Raw genomic sequence first — 22417 nt, 5'->3', positions numbered from 1 at the left:
TTTAAGTAAGGCATCTTTTTGGCAACGCAATTTTTTTTTTTAAAGTCTCAAATTCCTAGCATTTGCCTTCTTAGTCTGTGCCAAGAATTGTGCATTGTGTTTTACATGCCTCAATCTCAGTTAATCCTCACAGCAACCCTGAGACTTAAATACTATTAATGTCCCCACTTACAGATAAGGAAGGTCAGGCTTAAGGAAAATAAATCAATGTCACGTGACTTAAAAAGCAGGAAGACAGTAGTAGGCTTTCAGAAAGGTGATTAAAAAATAGCACTTTGCATCCCTCGAATCTTGAACTCAGTGGAAACTAAGAGTGATAATTTTCTATTTGTAAAATAAAGACAGTAAGAGAGGAGGAAGAGGAAATGTGCTTCCATAAATTTAGAAACATGAATAAGCATCTAAGTTGATGCTCTGGTAATTAGATCTTCATGTTAGAAGATATGGTGGACAACTCACTGATTACCGTGGAATTACAAACTCTAGGGAGCTCCTAATATAGACATGTTTTCACTAGATCTTTTCATTTTGTTCCTGAATGCATTTTCTTTAACCACAGTTAATCTTCAGACTGGTTAAACCACTCCCAAGTAGTCAAAAGTTGACTAAAGGGAAAGTGGTATCAGAAAAATCCCCAGTTTCTGAATAAAACCAGACCTTTTTTGTGAGTTCAAAGAATTTGGCAGTCTCCACCTTTTTTGCAGTTTTTCTCTCATTGTTGCTCGCTAGAGACCTACATTTCACTTTTGTCACCTTTGTCCGTACTCTTTGATTTTTCTATTATTATATAACTCTTTATTATAGAAAACTCAGGCACAGCCAAAGAAAATAAATATCCCCCATCAGTGTTATAAATACTGTGTTTATTGTTCATCTTTGGTTCTCTCTGCCACATCTGGGTATTAGGCATTTGCCCAATATTTGCTATTCCTGATCAGCTCTTCTTGGGCTCATCAACATTGTTTTCATTCTTAAGGAAAAAAAAAACTGTTGAACCTGTTTTCCTTCCAGCTACACTTAGCCTTTCAAAGACATTCCAAATACCATTCAGTATAAGAGCAACATCTGTAGTTTCTCTGCCATTTTCCTCTTCGGATAGCCATTGGATTTATTGGGAGTCTTTGAGGTAATTAAAGTGTCCTTCTGTTTCATTTTTACAGCGTTATTATTTTTGCCGCTCCAGCTGTTTCCCTGTGGTGGCGAGCTGTTGTTTTCTTCCAGTTACATTTCCCTCGATCTTGATGCAACCTCACTATATTGATAAAGTACTTGATTATCATTATAATTCTCTGAAGTGACTTGCAGACACTCAACTCCTTTCCCACCCAGTCTTTTTTCTTTTCTTTAAGAACAATTTTCTAGTTTATAGTCAAATCCATAAATCAGGCTTCTAAGTTCTACCCACTTGATTTAATGGGAGTATGTGAGTGGCCTAATAAAATCCAGTTTTCTTTCTCTGCTTTCTTACTGTCGGGCTCAAAACCTGTAGGGCTCAAAATATTTTCCACGCGGATGGAGCCTGGCAAGAAGTGAAAAAGTTTCCCTTGAGTTTCATTTTGTAATCCTGAGAAAATTTCTATCAGTGTAGAGATTAATGTTCCTGTGGCCTGAAGTCCCTTTCTCTGTAGGAGCCATTGCATCTTCTGAGATGGACTCCCCCACCCCAGCACCCCTGGGTCCTTCCTGCTCTGACCCAGGGACACTCCTCCAGCTTCTGCATTTGCTTGACCTTTGTCAGCGAAGGCAAGAAAGATGCAGCCACGGTCGGGTTTGCTCCAAGCGTGGAGCGTTTGACCATTTATGAGATTCTCTTGCCCTTTCTTCCTTGGATTTCAGGTGCTCTTCACCTAAAGCAGCTGCTGTAAGTGACTTTCTTTGTCCCCTCGTGTCCAGCTTTTCTAAGCTTGTTGCAGGCTCCTCTGCTGAGAGTCGCCTTGCAGAGAGAGGTTGGGGGTCTCCGCCCCTCCTGGCAGCCTCACGGTTGGGGCGCTGGTCTCCTCCAGCCCCTTCCGTTCTCTGTCGCCTGTGTGCAGGGCTGTGTCCCCCCAGGTCCTCTGCCCTCAGCCCATTTTATTCCCCGTCTCCTTGAGATGGAAACTGTGATTTTCTGTACCTCTTTCCCCCTTGTCTGTCCACAACAGCTCTTCAAATCTATCATCCTGTTTGCATCTTGCACTTTTATTTATCATGGACCTACAGGGTGTTATTATTTGTGGTCTACATTGGGGTATTTCTTTCACAGTTGAGGAAACCTATAAACTTGGGAGCAGGAGAATCAGAGGCCCTACAGCAACCCTCACCTTTCAAAGGAGAATATATTCACCTCGAAAAGAGCTTTTATGAGGTCAGTTTAGCTAATAGTACTTCTAATGGTGTCACTCCCCTATTCTCTTAAAAGTCTCTTTTCCTTTTTTTTTCTTAACCCCCAAGTGCATTCTGGGTAGACTATTTTAGTACTGTTCTTGTCTGGAGATCTGTCTTTTGGCTTTTGGAGATAGCTGTCTGAATTCAAGTGTGCTTTTTCTTGTGGAGATTTGTGTCTGATATGTATGAGACCAGGTTCTAAATAATACAGAATTATTCAGAAATAAAGGAAATACACGCATAGTACATATCTATATCGAAGTCTGTCATGGTGTATGAATCATGGATATTGTATAACTCAGTTATGATGGTATTTAGGGGCTCTGTGTGTGCTGGTTATCCATATGGACATATCTGTGTGCGTACGCAGTAACTTATGAAGTGAGCTGCCAAACCGTGACACCTCATTGGCTGATTTTTTTCTCTTTTTTGCCTCTTTCTTTTGAATTGTGGAAAAGTATACATGACTTACAATTTAGCACCTTAACCATTTTTAAGTGTTCAGTAGCGTTAAGTACGTTCACGTCATTGTACAGCCGACCTCCAGAACTCTTCATTTTGCTAAATTGAAGCTCTGCGTGCATTAAACAGCTCTTCCCCAATCCCCCTTCCACAGCCCCTGGTGACCACCGTCCTACTTTCTATTTCTATGAATTGACTACTGTACATACCTCACGTAAGTGAACTCATGCAGTATTTGTCTTTTTGTGACCGGCTTCTTCCACTTTGTATTATGTTCTAAAGGTTAATCAATGTTGTAGCATGTAACAGAATTCCTTTTTAAGGCTGAATGCCTTTCAGTGTGTATAGACCACATTTTGTTTATCCGTTCATCTGTTGATGGACATTTGGGCTGCTTCCGCCTTTTGGCTATTGTAAATAATGCCACCATGAACGTGGTGGTAGAGATATCTCTTTGAGACCCTGCCTTTCATTCTCCTGGCTGATTTTGGATGCAAGAGTAAGTCATTCTTCTTGCATGAGGATTATGAAGTTTTCATTTTTTAAAACACAAAACCATCTTTCCATCATGTTTTTTTTAAAAAAATTAAGTTATCCGAAAGTTAGTCGGTGGATCAATAAGAATTGAAATGTTTAAATACTGGTACAGTAAGCATAGTAAGTGGAAGACATCCTCCAGGGTCAGCCAGGTTCAGATGTCAGAATTTGTTCCCTGAACTATAATTCTGATCTGCTGTTCCTGTAAGTATTCACCTTGGATCTTCTCGTGAAGAAGCCTTGTCATCTGGTGTGGCACAGCCCAGGCACAAAAAGTCCTGCACTCTTGTCTTCATAGAGCAGCCCAGTGGCCAGTGGCCCAGTGGCCAGTGCCAATCAAGATGGCAGGCTGGGGCTTACCACCAGACTGCATTCTGACTGAGGAAGGTATTTCATTCTGGCTCTGGTCACCCACCTGCAACCCTGAGACACCGTCAAGGACAACAAGCCAGTGTGACATATTCTCAAATGACCAGGTGAATTTAGAAGGGCCCCGCTGTAAGACATGTCGGGGAAAACTCACTGCTAGTCAGGGCTGGCTTTCACCATCTCTCTCTAGATCCTAAGGATGGAACTGCCACCTTTCTGTCTTTCTTTGTCAGGGGAGAGGGCTTCACGGAGCTGCATTGTCATCATGAACAAATAGATGATTTCTTTAGGCCAACTGTTCTTTTTCTGTTCCTGTTTTCACCCTTTTTCTTTTCTATTTTTTTTTCTCTCTTTTTCTCCTGATACACAGGCTTTGCAGCACATGCTGACCTCTCTTCAGGCAGAACTTGACATTCAAAGGTACTTGATGAAAATTGAATCATCTCAGCGAGTTAGTACTTTACCTTTTCTTCTCTGCATTGAGTCTCACCTCGCCGCATGCCTTTTCACTCAGCTGCGTGTGGCATTCTAATTGGCGTCAGCCTGTTCCTGACCCCGTCTACCCTGAGCCTGGGTTTAAACCTCTCAGAGCCAAATGCTTGCAGCATTCCCAAACTTGTGCATTGTTTTTTAAATCATGAGAGTGAATATTAAAAATGAACACTAATCGCATGCTTGCTTCGAAATCTGTCATCAACTTTTCCAGTTTGAGTTGTGGGATCGGCAGTAACGCGACGGCAATTCGGAGATCTCTGCACAGTCCTCTGAAAAGTGGGGCTCTGGCCCCAGCAGCTTTCTCAAGGCAGAAAGGTTCTGGAGCTGAAACAGAAAGCTATCCTTCTAACAGCCTCAGAGCTCTGGGACTCTTCTTTCGCTTGGCTCCCAAACACCCAGTATGGGGTCCAGACCATTTCATGGGCATACATCTTAATAATAAAAATGATAGGAACAGATATATTTATATAAAGTTTACTAGGCGCCAAGCACTGTTCTAAGTGCTTTACAAGCATTAACCTCTCACGCCAGCCCCATGGGGTAGGCATCCTATGGTCCCCATTTTATAAATGAAGAAACTGAGGCACAGGGAAGTTCAATACCTTGCCCAGGGCCACATAACAGGTAAGTTAGAGTTGGGACTCCAGGCAGTCAGGCCCCAGCGTCAGTTTCAATATATTATTTATTTCCCCATAACCCTCAATGTCCCCTATTTCATAATAGGTCAGTTTAGAATGTTACACCTGGAAGGGGGTGGAGAGTGTCCAGTACTTGGACACCTGGCTTGGCATTGGATACCTGTACCAACTGACCCACTGGCACATGGCCACCCGTATCCTTTTCGTCCCCCAAACGTGGCCTGTTTCTTTATTGTCTCCGGAGCTTGCCCAGATGAGAACCATTTGGTCTTTACTGTGAGGCCCAAAACACACTGTGCTCAGGAAGCATCCAGCGGTCTGGCTTTAGTGCATCTGTGACTTCCTGGCCATTCGGTCAGTCTTCAATGACCTCTTCACCTTCCTTTTCTTATAATCATTCTCTTTGATCTTGTCTAAAGTCACAAGCTCAAATTAGAAAGTTCCTGCCCAAACGAATAGACATAGAAGGAAAAGTTGGGGGACACATACTACAGAGACCCATGGTCCTACTCTACACCAGCTCAGTTCTGATGAGGTGTTCACCGTTCATTTTTTCCACGAGTTCTTAATTGTTTTCACAGCTCTGTAATTCATGCAAAATAGAGCTGTCTTTATGATTTCCTTGCGCACATACTGTGCACCGAATAGAAATGCAGAAAAGGAAGCACGGAGAGCTCTTCCCCACAACTTTACATGCTGCCATTAACTACTCCTTTCTACTTTCAGAGCAGAGACTTGACATCGTGATGTAGGGTTTTCTACAGAGTTTGGGGTCCCTCTCACTGTTCTTTTTTTCTTAAAGCCTGAAACAAATTCTCATTGCTAACTTTTATTTTTTGACATATCAGCAAATAATGGAATATGTGAGAATTTTTCAAGAGCTCTTTTTTTGTAAGGCTTTAAACACAAGTTACAGTGACAATGGTGTTTTTTGGAGGAGTGGGATGAAAGTTCAGGTGGGAAATTGAAGATTTCCTTTCTTCTCTTTGATAAAGAGTGACTCCCAGAGCCTCTAAGGATGTCACAATCTCTATTTTGAAGTTGGAAGTAATCATTTACCGACTTCAGGCAAGGTGGTGGCAGTAAGAGGTTGGGTGTATCCTCTCCTCTCACACAGGACCCCACAAACCATGGGACCTTCCGAGCACAGCAGGGAGCCAAGCCATGTAGAACCACCCCTACGAGAATGTACTACGTAGAGCAGCTGAATGCTTCCCATCATTTATTGTTGACAAATTCCTGTGCATTTTTTCCTTAGTGACTCCTTACCACAATCATATCAAGCAGATACTCAGATTTTTTTTTTTTTTGCGGTACGCGGGCCTCTCACTGTTGCAGCCTCTCCCGCTGCGGAGCACAGGCTCCGGATGCGCAGGCTCAGCGGCCACGGCCCACGGGCCCAGCTGCTCCGCAGCATGTGGGATCTTCCCGGACCGGGGCATGAACCCGTGTCCCCTGCATCGGCAGGCGGACTCTCAACCACTGCGCCACCAGGGAAGCCCAGATCTTTTTTTTAATAAAAGTGAGAACTAAGGTTCAAAGAGCTTCCCTATGGGGTCGCACTGCCAGTGCATGGCAGGATTGGAGTCTGTGTTCTGCAAGAACAGTGTGATAATAAAGTCCTCTTATTCTAAATCTTGTTCTCTTTCCATCTCTCCAGACTCTGGTATTCTTTCTTATAGCAGAACTAGATGGAAAAAGAACCTTTGACCTGAAAAGCTTGTCGGAATTTTCACAAGGTTTTTTTCATTTGAAAATCAATGCAGGGAAATTGGGAGGGCAGTTGGTGGTGGCAATGGGCTGTGTGTGTTTAGAAACGAGAGTTTGAAAACCAGCAGCAGCTTCTACTCCCAAGATGTCCGGATAGGGTCTGGCCTCAAGCACTGAAGCTTGGTGACCTCGGGGACCACAGTATCCCCGCTGATACTGAAGGCCAGCTCCTTCTTCACTGTGAGGATGGACATCTTCAAATCTCCCAGGACATGCTGAGGAAGGGGGGGCCTCTGCTATCGGGGAAACCTCTCTGGTTTCACAACAATGCAGTTAAGCTCTAGGGGCATCACCCCTGGGCCTGGGGTCCCACATCCTCTCCAAACTGAAGTCTGGGCTGCAGAGATGAGCTCAGTGATGGCTTTTGTAAGGAGGCCTTCTAAGGTGCGTACTTAGCACTAAGTGTGATGCTGGTTGCATTTCACTTGAAATTTCAAAGCCTGCAAGCAGGCCCCTTTCCTTTCATCTCTGTAATAACACATCCTCGCGCGGACACCTATTATCCCGAAGCCTTTTAAGTGCATTCCAGGCACTCTGAGTGGCAAAGGCACCTGCTACCTTGCTCAAGCCCCTCCCAATGCGGACGGTAGGAGCCAAAGCCTCGGAAACTGTTGTTTGTTTATAATGCACACCGTCTTGGTTCACGAGTAAAAGGAAAGAGAAAGAAACGGATTGACTGACTTAAGGCAGCTCACAATAAAGAGACATCTACCTTCGGGTGGCTAAACTAAAAGTCGAAAGGGAAAACCGCGTAAGAGGAGGAGAGAAAGTTATGAATATGGCCAACTCTGATTAGCTCGAACATTAAATTCAGCTTCGACTTTTCTGATACCTGCGGTATTTTATATATATTTGATATACTTCTCATGATAGGACAAAGCAATACTTATGACTCCTTCACAAGGCAGAATTATTTTCTTTGTTTTAAATTCTAAAAGAAACATTGTTTGCTCATGCCTTCAGAAAAGGGACATCCATCAACGTAACAGACAGGATCAACAGGAAAACAGCAGTATTCTTCATCTGGCCTTTTATTTTACATCAACTCCTTCAAGATGAAGCACAGCACTAAATAATAATTGTAGGAACATGCGTCTGAAAGGGGTGGCGGGGGGGGGGGCTGAGTTAATGAGATCCAGTTTTGGAACTTGCTGACGGTGTAAGTTTCTAACTTGATGGAAGGATGCTGAAGAGAGATGATGGCGAGGCAAGCCTCATCATCTTTAAATAGGATTTATCTCTTTCTGTCTTTGAAGGGAAGTCAGAGAGCAGCCGATTCAAGGTGTTATATCAGAAACGAGTCTATGTACATCCCAGGTAGACCACCAGGCAGGCAGGTGGCAGGTTGACATCCAGACATCCTGGAAGTGGGAGAGGCTACACCTTATCTGTGGGTCAACCCACTTTGGCCTCTTCTCCAGGCACAGCTGAACCTCTTAAAGGAAAAAAAGAAGAAGAATCACATCATCTACACATTATGAAGGGGTTGAAAAGTAGAAAATATCCAGGAGATGGTAGAAAATCGCTAAAGTACCAAATTTACCTGGAGTCAAATTGTAAAAGCCTTAAAATGCAGTGACTGTAAGGGTGTCAGAGCTCTGGATAGGAGAGTCTGTCTCCTTAAAAGGTGAAGTGCATGACCTGCATGTCCAAAAAATTGAATGGATGGCTTTGGGCTCTTCTTTCTTAATCATTTCTTTCTTGAAAGTGGAAGTCTATGCAGTTTCGGGTTCCTGCAGAATTTTGCATGGCATGAACATGGAAATGTGTCTTTGTTCCCGTGTTTTCCCCGTGAATTTGTGTCCTCATTTCAGGGGCCATCTATGAGGACAAACCTTTTACCTGGAATCTAATTGTGGGAAATAACACATGAGAGGCCCAGGTGGGCATGGGTATCTTCAGGTCACCACAGACAAGAATCCTTCTGGATTCTAAATGTTTTGTGAGAGAGTCTTCCCTTCCCCTGATCCACTCTTTAAAAATATCATGCTTACGCAGTAAATCTCTGATTTGCAAAAGCAATATTATCCTCGTTTTGGAGAAATAAAGACGAAGGTATATTACTCATAATACTGCTGTGTAAAAGAAACAAGGTTAGTATTTGGGTGTATTCCTTCCATTTCTTAGATTATGAAGAAAAGGTTCTTAAAAACACCTTGATTATGACTGCATTCCATAGTGTGGCTCCATTGCAGCTTTTTAACCAGCCTTCTAAGTTTCTAGATTTATCTATTCTATTAAAGATGTAATATGTACAGATTTGTCCCCTGACCCTCAACTGTAGTAAGTAACACTTTTCTTCATTTTTGTATATCAAATTAATCTGGCTTGGCTTCAGCAGTTATTGAGAAATGTATTCTCGTCATTTGGGGTCATAAAGAAATCCTAGGGATCGCATCTAGTCTGATAGAACTGGGTAAGGTTTCTGGGTCTCCTGGGACTCAGCAGATGGCCTCCTAGTGGTCTGTTTGCAGGTGGGCTCGCGGGGCTGTCTGCCAGGCTAAGCCAAGACACACCCTTCAGCCACTCTGAGCACACCACACACCCCTCCTCCAGCCGGGGCCACTCCTTGTAAATGGAATCCAGGCCTCCAGAGTTTGAAGAGTATCCTCACCACCACCACCACCAACAAAGCCAGAGTCCTCTTCCCGGCCCTGCAAAGTCACTCAGCCCCCCTCTTCCTGCCCAATTAGCAGCCTTTCTCCTCTCACACTGGGGGGGTCGGGGGTGGGCAACCCCAGACCCATCTTCCAAACGCCTTTACCCCCTGAGCCCAGTCTAGGGAGGGAGCCTTTGGGGTGACCTCTGTAGCACTGAGACACTGATCACAGCCCTTCCACCTGGGAAGACCTTGGAACACAAAGGCTTGGCCGTTTCCCCAGGAACTTGGGGATGGGGGTAGATGTTCCATCGTGTTTGTTGCTGACAGCCATGAGGACAAGATAAGTTGATAATATCTCAGAAGAGTCGTCTGACGCGCAGATACCTCGAAAGAGAACGTCTGTGTCGTGTGATGCTTCTTGAAATAATGAGGAAGCATCCTTGTCTGAACAGAGGTGTCCCTGTCATGCGTTTCTTGGCATCTGCGGGAGGGGGCTTTGCATGGTGAGAGCGCGTTGGCAGAGGGATCCTGCTTGTCTCACTCGGCTCTGTGCAGCGCCTGCCTCGCCGCAGGGATGCCTGTGGCCGGCTCTGGCCGGGGAGGCGGGGGGAGCTGACTCCCCAGCCTCACGGCCTTTTCATCTTTCTGATCTGTTAATGAACTAATAGGCACAGTGAAGGAAAAATGGGGAAGCAAAAGACACAGCTGTACTTTGCTCAGCTGCTGAATCGTCTGATTTTAGTCCAGACCAAACATCTTTTCTGTTTTCACAGGTGAAAATCATGAAAAATGTCTGGGTACCCTTTTGGTGGAAAGAGGGAGGAAGGGGTTGAAATATTACCCTTGAAGAAACAGGGTATAAACTGAGTTTATCAAGGATAATTCATCGAAATAAATCCTAGAGAAAAATGTATCCCCTTTGTCCAAGCTGGGGAAGGGAAATACTGATTTGCAGAGATAAACCTAAGTCCGTCTTTATGAGAATCTCAGATATGCACAGTTGGAAGTTGGTATTAGAATGGGAGGTGTGTGTGCATATATGTCCTTCTTGTGTTAAGACCCAGAAATACCTGGTTACCGGTGAACCTGGCATGTGTCCACAAACTACTCCCAAGAAGCACCCAGGTACACATTCAACACTGTATCATGTGTGTGTGTGTGTGTGTGTGTGTGTGTGTGTGTGTGTGTGTGTGTGAGTTAATAGACATAAAGAATTTAGAATGGTAAGTAATTTAACTGTTGTTTTAAAACTGTTTCTTCTGACTTCTCTTTTAGGAGTTTACTCTAAATGCACAGTTAATATTAATGTTCTCTCAGTGTTTGTCATCTTCTGTCATTTATTGAGATTTCTGTGCACCAGATACTTATGCAGTTTGCATAATTTTTTATCTGTATTTTCCCAATGGTCATATCAAATAGGTATAATTTCCATTTACTGAGAAGGAAATTTTAAGTTGTGTGTGTGTGTGTGTGTGTGTGTGTGTGTGTGTGTGTGTGTGCGTTACCAGCAGGACCCTTTTGTGCTTGCACCCAAGTTTTCTATTAAAAACAAAAGCTGATTTCTTGTCCTCCGAGTCATTAGCACCAGGCCCCCCCCCCCGCAAAAATTATACATTTGTTACAAAACTAAGTACAGTTCTCTCCTACACTTGTGTTCCAGTTCTCACATCGATCTGTCATGCTCTAGAACCGGGATGTCCTCGGTCTGTTCCCCAGATCGGCCATCAGGCTAAGACTGGCCCCGAGGAGATGTTGGCTCAGGTTTCGTCACTGTGGCCATCAGCCACGGAAGTTGTGAGAAGTAGCCAAAGAGCTGTGGGGAGACCCGGTCCCGCTGCTTTAGAAGCACCCCAGGGTGTGGGTCCCCGGATGCACCTGAGAATGGCAGGTCCTCAGCTGCTGCGGCCACCTGGATGGGTTTATCTAAGGATGGAAGCCCCTGTGGGAGCTCTTGGTCTTCGCATCCCCAGACCCAAACCCAGCAGAGGCCGTAGACTTTGGAAACAAGGAGGGCCAGAGAAGGGAGCGAAAGCACTGCATTGTGGTTCTAAAAAGGACTCTGAGCACATTTCAAAGCTTAAACCTTCCATAGCGGCGATTTGTCCGTTCTCCTGAGGTTAGAGGAGTGCAAAGCAGGGATGGTAAAGAAAACTAAAGTCTGGGGATCTTCCAGTGTTCGTGAACTTCAAATATTTTGCTCCTTTTATCTTTCATAAGAGTACATAACACCTAGAAAAATCTCTTCAGTTGACGTCACAATTTTGACTGGATTTTGAGTTGAAAGCTTCCCAAGCGCAAGAAATGGGGTGAAAGTGTCTGAATGTCATGATTAAATTAACCATGTCAATTAGTGAGTATTAGGGTAATGAGTCATTCTGAATACATTTGCATTTGCATGTGGGAAGCTTTACTCTATTTCTGAACTCTCTGTGGAAATTGGGCATTCATTAAAATGAAGTAAAATTCCAGTAAGGCAACTTTGGGTTTTCTTTTTAAAATAGAACATAATCTGACGCGAAGTGTGCGCCCTGGCTGATCAGACACCCCACTGTTGCCAACAGTTAGCATCTTACCTAAAGGTACATTTGCAGGCTTTATTTTCTGGACCTTGGCATTTCAGGTTAGAGTTTACAGGGTCTGAAAAATGGGAATGACGAAACATCATCCATGCCTCCAGCCCTAATTTTCTTTTCTCTTTGCTTTTAGTCCCCAAATACAACATTGCGTATAATAAGAACAATTTGATCTCCTAGCAGAGCGTACTCCTCATGGTGAACACGTCAGCCAGTATTTGTTCATGACCTTAAAACGCACGTATGGCAGCCTTTTAAAAATTAATGCCCTGCAACTGTGTTGCGTGCACTTGACATAAATGCAGGAACCTGGATCTTGGTGCTAGCTAGCTACATATTTCTGTAGAGCAGATGCAATAGGGGAAATCATTTGGGGAAAATCATTTGAAGGAATCTCAGTAAGCTGAAGTTTTCTGGGTGACATGATTTTTCTTCTTCTTTGTGGTGTGTATCTTGGAGTGATGAAATTTTAGTCCTGAAAGGACTAACTACCAACCAGTCAACCTCTGGTCTTACAGAAGAGGAAACTATGACTTAGTGAGATTGTACGTTGCCCAATATTTGTGCAAGGTGGCCGACAGACTCCTGGTTAAATGACTTTACCCCTGTCAGCTCTGGAATCCTGCAGACTTGGTCCCAGTTCCTCCACTAGCTAGAATTTTCGGGCAAGTTGCTTCCACGATTTGTCTCCTCAGTGTAGCCAGTATTATGAAGTGGCAGTGAGGGTTAAATGAGATGACCACACAATCAATCACAGTGCAGCAGGCACTGAATCTGTGAGTTCCTTTCTCTCTCCCCACACCCCTTCACTAGGAAGACGGTCTTCCTAGAGAACCGGTCTGCGCATGTTACGGATGACGCAGAGGAGGGATCTGCCTGAAGCCTCTTACCCCAGCATCCCTTGGTGATTGAAAGCCCTTTTTGAAGAAGTAAAGATGAGAAAGGATCAGTGGGGTTCAGGTGGCCTGGTTACACAGACTGCCCCTTCCTGCATGACCCCAAAGGACTTCCTGTTTGGGTGGTAGGTTTGGGATCACCTGATGATTTAGGGAAACATCTAGAAGGTTGTGATGGAAACAGAGGGAGGTGGTCATGGGTGTCCGTGAAGCGCTGAAATCCAGCTTTCCAGGCCCTGGAGTCCTGCCCGGGTGGCTCAGAGAGCGTTTCCACCATTCTCTGCTTCCTGAATCTTCCCAGTTAGGGGCAGCTCTCCTCCCAGAAGCTTGGGGCAGGGGCTCCAAACACCATGCTGTAGATGCTGCATGGCTTCTCCTGAGCCAGAATGAGAACAGTAGCTCCCAACAGAGAGACTTTTTTCTTAAGCCAAATCTGAATTGTGTGAGTATCCTGCCTCCCATTTTTTTGGTATTAAAATATCTTTCCTTTCTCGTGGCAACATGGTGCCATACAGAGGGAAAATTTCAAGAGAGAGAGCATGTTTGGATGCCCCTTACTTTGCAAAATAAAATCCTAGTAACCCTGTGTTGTGCCCTCCCCCATAATTTTTAAAAGAATGTTTAATTTGTGAAATACAAAATAATGAGAACAAATGCTCCAGAGAGTTTAACTTTCTCCACAGTTATTACCAATGTTATAAACCTGTGAGCCTCATAGCTGCCCAGGCAGGGGAGCTGTTAGAATTGGTCTTTGTCTGTGATGGTTTGCTTGGAAGACACAGAGTCACCTCAAACTGGTTTAAGCAGAAGAATGGAATTAGTTGGAAGGAATAATTCGGAAAGACCTCACAGTGTACTGGACTCAGGAGCTGGCATGCCTAGGGGCCCAGATAGCTGTTTTGTCTTTTAGGGTCTCCCATTGGAGCCATGGGGGTCTCTTGTCTCCCTTTTTCTATACAGATCTGCTTCATCCTTTCTCTGTACTCTTCTCTGTCTGTTTCACATTCCCTTGTGCGTGTCAGCCACAGCTTGAAATGACCTCACGTTTTAAGTCCTAAGTGGATACAGACTGAAGAGCTTCTTTGTCCCAGGGCTCCATTTCCAGGAAGAGCATGTGATTGGTCCAGCCAGGATCAGGTGGCTACTGCTTGGTCCAGTCAGCTGCGACTGGGCTGGGAGTGGGTGACCATACACTGCATCACTCAAACCAGGATACCTTTGAGAGTGGAAGGGAGTTACTACTAATATTTACACTGGGACAACAGGTGCAAAGCAGAACGGTCCAAGGATGCTACAATCTGTATTTACCCTGGATGTGGGACATCGGACATCAGGAACTTATCCATATGGGCAGGGAGGAATTCCGCAGAGAGGGGGCCATTGTTTGAGGGCCAGAACCCTTTCAAAGATGGCTAAGTGTCAAGTCAAATAAGAAAAGGGGAACTTTGTCATGTATTCACTGTCACTGGAGAGGGGGTTGCCTGTACGAAAAGACGACTTGGTACTCAGCTGCTTCTGGACGGTGCGTCTGTTAGCTCATTTGAGAGAGCAGAGAAGGACCTCAGAGTGCGCACTGGGGGGACAACTCCTTTAGAGGCCACCAGCTGTCCCACTCCCTCCTCCCATGTGCCCCCGAGTGCACACAGACCTGAGAACCTCTGTGGGTGACTTCACTCAGACCATCCCTAGCGCCTCTCACCTCTGCTCTCCGTCCTCTCCCAACCCATCCTTTAATGTCAGCACTTATCCCCCAAACCCCGTTCTGCCCTGTGCTGTCACAGTGACACATCTCTTAGTGCCTCTTGTCCAACTGTTACACGTATATTATCCTTGGCCCCAAAATATACCTTAAATGCGTTATGAGCTCAAGAACCACACACAGCACTTTTAACCTCCCGAGACTGGCACCGGGCTAAGTACCAAGTCCCTGTTTCAAATGCTTTTTGACTTTTTTTTTTTTTAATACGTCAAATCATAGGGTATCTGACACCAGTGTCAGCAATTTTCATTGTCTTTTCTCTTCCCTAAATGATGTCTCAGCATCGAGCTGGCATCTGAGGGGAGAGCACGGTGTGAGAAGATTGCTAATATGCAGTGATAGTTTGCAATGAGAAAGTGAATGACATAATAACGAGAGCAGGCGTTTATATTTGGAACTGAATAGCTGTGTTTAGGAAGCTTAAAAAAAAAAAAAAAGGACTGAGCCCTTATATCTTTATTTTTATACATACTCCAACCACGATGACCCTGAACAAGAAATAGAAATTTGATTTTGATTTTCTTCAAGGATTATTGCCTTTTGCCATGGAAAATGACAACTCATCAAATGCATTGTGTCTTCCATGGGCTGCAAAGGTGACCAAACACCAGAGGTTGTCATTGTAGCCATGTTGCTTCAAGTAATATTATTTCTTGGCTACTTTGCTAAGCTGAATGTATTTTCTTTCTTTTTTTTTTTAAGTCAGGGATGAGGACATTTGAGTTTGATATTCTGCTGAGAATAGTAACCAGCTATCTACCTCACTGAAGACCATGTGAATTTACATAACTCTTGGTGAGCTGGGCAGTGATTTAGGGTTGGTTTTTTTTTTTTTTTAAGTCTAGCAATACTCTTAAAGAGTGCCAAAGCCAGATCCCAATCTTTGTAACACAAGCAGACTTTATGAAAAATAAACCACTTCGGGGCCTTGCACGGAAACATTAACCCAAAGCAAAGAGACAAGTTAACTGTTCATGGGTGTCCTTTCTGGCCATGATGTGGGCATGTCATCTGAGCGGAGAGTTTCCTGTGGAACACCGAGGCTGGCCACCGCGATGAAGGGGGCACAGGGGGCTATGTTCTGACCTTACTCCTGTTTTCTTCTGTGGAAACATCCTAAGAAGTGTAGCAGGGGTGGGTGTCTAGATAAAGCAGTAGTGCGTCTGCCAAGAGGGGTCTCCTGGTACTTTTAGCAAGAAAAGGGAAAGGAACTGACCATCGCATCCTCAGAGGGCTCCCCTAGAACATCAGGCACACCTGGGGCATCCCTGAAAGAGTTCTGTAGCTGAAGCCTTGAGGCAGGACCGGCTATATATAATTCTTAGTGTATCTTGTTCCAAAAAATTATTAAGGGTTTCAAGACGGCCACAGCAGAGCATGAAACCAAGCCCAGAGCACTTTTAAATGCTGGGTCGCTTGTACACCCGCAAAGCGGGTCCTACCTTGACAGTTAAGTGCTTTGGTGTTTTTAACTTCAAAATGCATCCTTAGGAAGACTTAAGAGGACATTAAGGAATGCAAACCACCCCCCCCAAAAAAAAAAACCTGGCTCCTGGGGACTGCCTGTGTCCCATGCCCAGCCCATCAGCACCTTTGGCATCTTAGAGAAAACTCACCTGCTGATTAATTCAGATCAGTGTGCCTGGAATTGTAATGAAAGCAGGGGCCGGCTTTGGGAGGGGGAAAGCTGAGATCGTGCATTCATTCATCCTAAGCCCCCCAGTTTCACTGACTCCCTTTCTTTGACCTTCTACACGTATAATCTCCAGCCTCCACACAATAGCCCAAATGATCTTATGAAAAATGTATCTGATCCTGGCCACCTCCCCCTTCTCCCTGCCTCAAATACCTCAGTGGCATTCTGGTACCTTAGAGTCACATTGAAAATTCTCCCCTTGACGCTAAGGCTCCATGAGATCTGGGCTCTTCTGGTCTCCAGTCCCACCATGTCTCCAGTACTTGCCACTTCTTTCTGCCTCGGGACTTTGCACATGCTGTCCCTTCCACCTGGAATGCCTTTTTCTTTTCACCACACCCGCTGGCTTGCCCCCTCCTCCCAACTTCTCACGTCCTTGAGGTCACAGTTTACTTGCTTTTCCAACTTTCCACCCACATACACCCCCTCCCCAGCCTGGGTTACACACTGTCAATGTCTTCAGTGTCTGTCCCCTGACTCGACTGTAAGCACCATGAGGGCAGGATCATGTCTCTTTTGTCTGTCGTTCTGTTCCCAGTACCTGGCATGTGCTAGCGTGTACCTAGCAGGTGCCTGGAACACAGTAGGCACTCAATAGGTGTCTGTTGAAAGGGTGAATGGACGTACCACACAGTTCGTGATTTAAACTTAATTATACATTATCTTGTGTTATTTGTTGTCCTGCATTCATTTCACCAATTAGTTTTGAAACTCATTCACATCAGGCAACATGACGTCTGTCTGTCTCTGAATCGCCCACAGTGCTCAGTATATGTTCAAGGAATGTTATTGACCAACAAAGATTATGAGTGTTTTACGCATTCGGTCCCTTGCCATCACAGTTTAGATAACCAAGAGAGAAATTAAATTTTGTATTGTGTGTGTTTAAGTTATTATAGATACCGTCTGTTGATTGGCGAGGTAAGTAATAACCAAAACTAGACATAATCCAAATTATGGGATTTCTGCCTCAAAAGAAAAAAATCAACTGTGATAGAAATATCTCCCTCACAATCATATTTTACTGATTTTGGAAACAGTCTTAATAGAAGAGTTTAAAGAACTGGGTGTGTTCAGTTTACTCTGGTGTGGGTGCATCATCCGTGTTAGGTGACAAAAACGTGCACAGTCCCATCTGCTGTGATCGTAACAACCACTAGAATTTGGCCAAAGGAATTGATTTGCCATCGTTCTTTCCTGTAACGTGGCTTGTCCTCAATGCCTGGCTTGGAATGGCCTATGCACAGTAGATGTCCAGTGATAAAAATCTTAGTGGAATACTCAGGGACTTTTTTCTCTCACTAACTTTCACAACTGATACTTTGAACCACTCTGTCTTTATTTTTGTATCTAGTCCTTCCGATGGACTTTTTCTCGTTGCCATGTTGTTTTTCCAGATTAGTAGACCTTGATGGCATTAAAAATATTTTCAGCATAATTAATAATAGGCTATTTTCCACTTTCTTTCAAATGCCTTTTGCAGACAAGAAGCCCCAAACTGTCTCACAGTCCTCAGCCTCCCAACTTGGGTGACCCAGTAGAGCATTTATCAGAGGCATCTGGAGATTCTTTGGAAGCCATGTCTGAGGGAGAAACTCCAAGTCCTTTTTCCAGAGGCAGCCGGACTCGAGCGAGCCTTCCAGTGGTGAGGTCGACCAACCAGACGAAAGAAAGATCTCTGGGTAAGCTTCGAAAGGTAGTTTCTAATTTTTATTCCTGCATGTGTGTATGTTTATACTCCTGAACACATACCCCTGCATCTGGATGTTAATTTGATCTTGATTTGTAAACACACAAACTGCTCAGAAACTCTGTTGATTTAACATCAAGCCTTGAGGAGTTACCTGCTGAAGGAGCAGCAAGTCCAACCGGTCTTTGGGGCTGGGCACATTCAGACCTGGCTGGGGTTAGTCACTCAAACAAGAGACTAGCAGTGCCTGTGGATATTCCTGGTATAAGGAATAGCAAGGGCCGGATTACAGAATGAGCCTCATTTCTTAGGGAACCTCCTCCACAGTTTCAGAACTGTGGACGGTTGGGGTGTGAGCCCCACTCCACTGTCTGGCAGTCCAGGGGAGGACATGAATGGCTGCAGGAAGAAGAGGTACAAGGTGGCCAACACCGCCATGACTGGTAAGGAAAGCCAGAAACACAGGGCTGTTTTCTCTACCACCACATGAAAGGGTGGAGGGGTTTGGCAAGAGTTTGGCATAGCCTTGTCTTTCAAGAAGCTTTTAGGAAAAGCAGGATTCTCTCCTTCCGCCTTCACTTGTCATTTGTTTTTTCACATTGGATATTCCCTTTCTATCTTGCTGTGCTTTTTTTCTTCCTCCTAGCCCCTTAACAAAAGGTACAGGCCATAAAGATTTAGACCTTTTTGCAAATTATGCTGGTGTTTCATATGCTTAACCTGCCATCTCAAGGTTCTGAGTCGGTACCTGTGTTTTTCAGACGTTTGTGGTCAGGAAAAACAGGGGACAGAAACAGGGTCAACCCACAGAAGGCTTCAGGGTCTGGCCTCTGCAGAAGACAGCTGAATTCTGCCTCCTATAACTGAGCAGATGCCTTGCTTGAAGAAGAAAAGAGAGGGACGTGGGGAGGTGTCCTGTTTTTGTTTCCTCTGTTGCAGATGATAACCAGAGCAGATTGGGTTCAGACCTTGTCCTAGCTCTTCTGAACAAAAACAAACAAAAAACCCTGTTATTTACTTGTGTTACTCATATTAATTTTTAGCGTTAGACTTTGTATACTTCATCTTAGTTTAATAATCCAGGGTCGTCATTTTACAAACGAAAGATGAAAGCCCCAGAAAATCTGGTTTTTGTTTTTTGAGGTTGCATAGTTAATTAAGTGGCAGAAGTGGGAAGCCCCTGCAGTTCCTATTGACTCCATTTACCAGTGAAGGCATGGGACTTGGAGGGGCGTGGTGCACTCAGGGAGCATACAGGGCTGGGGCAGTGTCAAGATGACACAGGCTGGGGCTTTCCATCAGGACTACAGAGCTTAGTGTTCTCTTAACCCCACTCATGCTTGAGGCAGGAGCACAGGAGCCTGCCAAGGAGTGGAATTTCTCCTCTGTGCTTTGCAGGAAATGAATGAGGTTCAGGTCTCTGTAAAGATAGCCTGTGCTTCGCAAAGTAGAATGAAAGATAAAAACAAATGCCTGTGCGCTTCCCCATACCTGGGGAACAGCGAGCCTGTGGAATAATGGACCCTCTGTCTTGCGGGCAGGAATTTGCCCCACAGCCAAGTGCAGTTGGCAATGCAGGTAGATACCGGCTGCCTTTAGGAAGCAAGTCTCTGGGTGCAGGGGCTGCAGGAGCTGATGGCAGCCTTGCCCTAGGAACTGCTGAGGGTGGCTGCTGTTTTCTCGTGGGGTGGCTGCACTTTGGCAAAACGCTGCTTTACGCTGAGCACGCCTTGCTGTGAAGTTCTGGCGAGTCACAGCAGATTCAAAATGCACAGGAGGTTCTTATTCTTCCAGCTCCAGGAGAATGTTTTTGGCCAGTGATTTCCACAACTTGTGGATAGAAACAAAGGAACACAGGGAGAGGAGAAGAATGAGAAGTTTGCCCCAGCGAGGGGAGCCCTGGGGTCAGAAAATGAGGCTGGCCCTGGGCCGGCGGCTTGGTGCTGCCCTTCACCGCCGCTCTGTGGCCAATTTGCGAATGTCCTTGCGGCCGCACCTGGCTTTCACAGGATAATTCAGTTGAGCGGGGATGGGAAATAAACAGGAAAGTGTGAGTCAGGGGAAGTCTAAACACAATCTCCCACCAGGGGCCTTGCTAGCCTTGTGTTCGGGAAAATTCCCATGTGCCTGGCTGTATTTAATGCACAGACATGGGCTCCTGGGAAGAGCAGGCTCCCCAGAGAGCCCCGGAGCGGGAGCAGCGGGGTCCCCCAGCATCTTGGTGGCGAAGCGCAGCCAGGACCCCAGGCCTCAGAGGCTGCAGATGGAGACTGAGCTGGGACCTCCTGCAAATCCACTCTTGGTGCCACCTGGAAGGCCAGCGTTTCCTTTGGGATCTGTACAATGTCATTTTATCTTTTATTTAAATTTTAATTTTTTTTATACAGCTGTTTCTTATTAGTTATCTATTTTACACATATTAGTGTATTTATGTCAATCCCAATCTCCCAATTCATCCCACCACCATCACTCCCCACCCCCCCGCCCCACCACTTTCCCCCCTTAGTGTCCATATGTTTGTTCTCTACATCTGTATCTCTATTTCTGCCTTGAAAACCATTTCATCTGTACCATTTTTCTAGATTCCACATATATGCGTTAATGTACGATATTTGTTTTTCTATTTCTGACTCGGTTCACTCTGTATGACAGTCTCTAGGTCCATCCATGTCTCTACAAATGACCCGATTTCTTTCCTTTTTATGGCTGAGTAATATTCCATTGTATATATGTACCACATCTTCTTTATCCATTCGTCTGTCAATGGGCATTTAGGTTGCTTCCATGACCTGGCTATTGTAAATAGAGCTGCAGTGAACATTGGGGTGCATGTGTCCTTTTGAATCATGGTTTTCTCAGGGTATATGCCCAGTAGTGGGATCGCTGGATCATATGGTAATTCTATTTTTAGTTTTTTAAGGGACCTCCATACTGTTCTCCATAATGGCTATATCACTTTACATTCCCACCAACAGTCCAAGAGGGTTCCCTTTTCTCCACACTCTCTCCAGCATTTGTTTGTTGTCCCCTGCATTGGCAGGTGGACTCCCAACCACTGCGCCACCAGGGAAGCCCCAGCTCTCTTTTTTTCTCTCAAGATTGCTTTGGCTATTCAGGGTCTTTTGTGTCTCCATACAGATTTTAAGATTTTTTGCTCTAGTTCTGTAAAAAATGCCATTGGTAATTTGATAGGGATTGCACTGAATCTGTAGATTGCTTTGGGTAGTAGAGTCATTTTCATAATATTGATTCTTCCAATCCAAGAACATGATATATCTCTCCATCTGTTTGTGTCATCTTTGATTTCTTTCATCAGTGTCTTATAATTTTCTGAGTACAGGTCTTTTACCTCCTTATGTAGGTTTATTACTAAGTATTTTATTCTTTTTGTTTCAATGGTGAATGGGATTGTTCCTTAATTTCTCTTTCTGATCTTTCATTGTTAGTGTATAGGAATGCAAGAGATTTCTGTGCATTAATTTTGTATCCTGCAACTTTACCAAATTCATTGATTAGCTCTAGTAGTTTTCTGCTGGCATCTTTAGGATTCTCTACATATAATATCATGTCATCTGCAAACAGTGACAGCTTTACTTCTTCTTTTCCGGTTTGGATTCCTTTTATTTCTCTTTCTTCTCTGATTGCCATGGCTAGGACTTCCAAAACTATGTTGAATAATAGTAGCGAGAGTGGACATCCTTGTGCTGTTCGTGATCTTAGAGGAAATGCTTTCAGTTTTTCACCATTGAGAATGATGTTTGCTGTGGGTTTGTCATATTTGGCCTTTATTATATTGAGGTAGGTTCCCTCTATGCCCACTTTCTGGAAAATTTTTATCAAGAGTTATCAAGAGTTTTTATCATAATTGACAAAATTCAGAAGCTTTTTCTGCTTCTATTGAGATGATCATATGGTTTTTATTCTTCAGTTTGTTAATATGGTGTATCACATTCATTGATTTGCATAAATTGAAGAATCCTTGCATCCCTGGGATAAATCCCACTTAATCATGGTGTATGATCCTTTTCATGTGTTGTTGGATCTGTTTGCTAGTATTTTTTGAGGATTTTTGCATCTATATTCATCAGTGATATTGAATTTTCTCTTTTTGTAGTACCTTCGCCTGGTTTTGGTATCAGCGTGATGGTGGCCTCGTAGAATGAGTTTGGGAGTGTTCATTCCACTGCATTTTTTTTTCCTTTTTTTTTTTTGCAGTACGCGGGCCTCTCACTGTTGTGGCCTCTCCCATTGCAGAGCACAGGCTCCGGACGTGCAGGCTCAGTGGCTATGGCTCACAGGCCCAGCCGCTCCACGACATGTGGGATCTTCCCAGACTGGGGCACGAACCCGTGTCCCCTGCATCAGCAGGTGGACTCTCAACCACTGCGCCACCAGAGAAGCCCCATTCCTCTGCAATTTTTTGGAAGAGTTTGAGAAGGATGGGTGTTAGCTCTTCGCTAAATGTTTGATAGAATTCACCTGTGAAGCCATCTGATCCTAGACTTTTGTTTGTCGGAAGATTTTTAATCACAGTATCAATTTCATTATTTGTGACTGGTCTGTTCA

At 44.5% G+C, this 22417-nt stretch overlaps 1 protein-coding gene across 11 annotated transcripts in view; it reads left to right on the top strand.

The window, feature by feature from the left end:
• KIAA1217 (KIAA1217 ortholog) overlaps nucleotides 1–22417 on the top strand; it is a 319334-nt gene that overhangs the window by 136181 nt on the left and 160736 nt on the right. For all 11 annotated transcript variants that reach the window (XM_024765955.1, XM_024765947.1, XM_024765939.1 and 8 more), the window contains exon 3: nucleotides 17645–17843. In XM_024765955.1, coding sequence (XP_024621723.1) covers nucleotides 17645–17843 — 199 coding nt within the window. The remainder of the gene's footprint in view (nucleotides 1–17644; nucleotides 17844–22417) is intronic.

Source organism: Neophocaena asiaeorientalis, unplaced genomic scaffold (genome assembly GCF_003031525.2).
Source record: "Neophocaena asiaeorientalis asiaeorientalis breed wild unplaced genomic scaffold, Neophocaena_asiaeorientalis_V1.1 scaffold217, whole genome shotgun sequence".
NCBI classification, from domain to species: domain Eukaryota; kingdom Metazoa; phylum Chordata; class Mammalia; order Artiodactyla; family Phocoenidae; genus Neophocaena; species Neophocaena asiaeorientalis.
The sequence above is the reverse complement of the archived record's forward strand: the minus strand, read 5'-3'. Positions and strand labels throughout refer to the sequence as shown.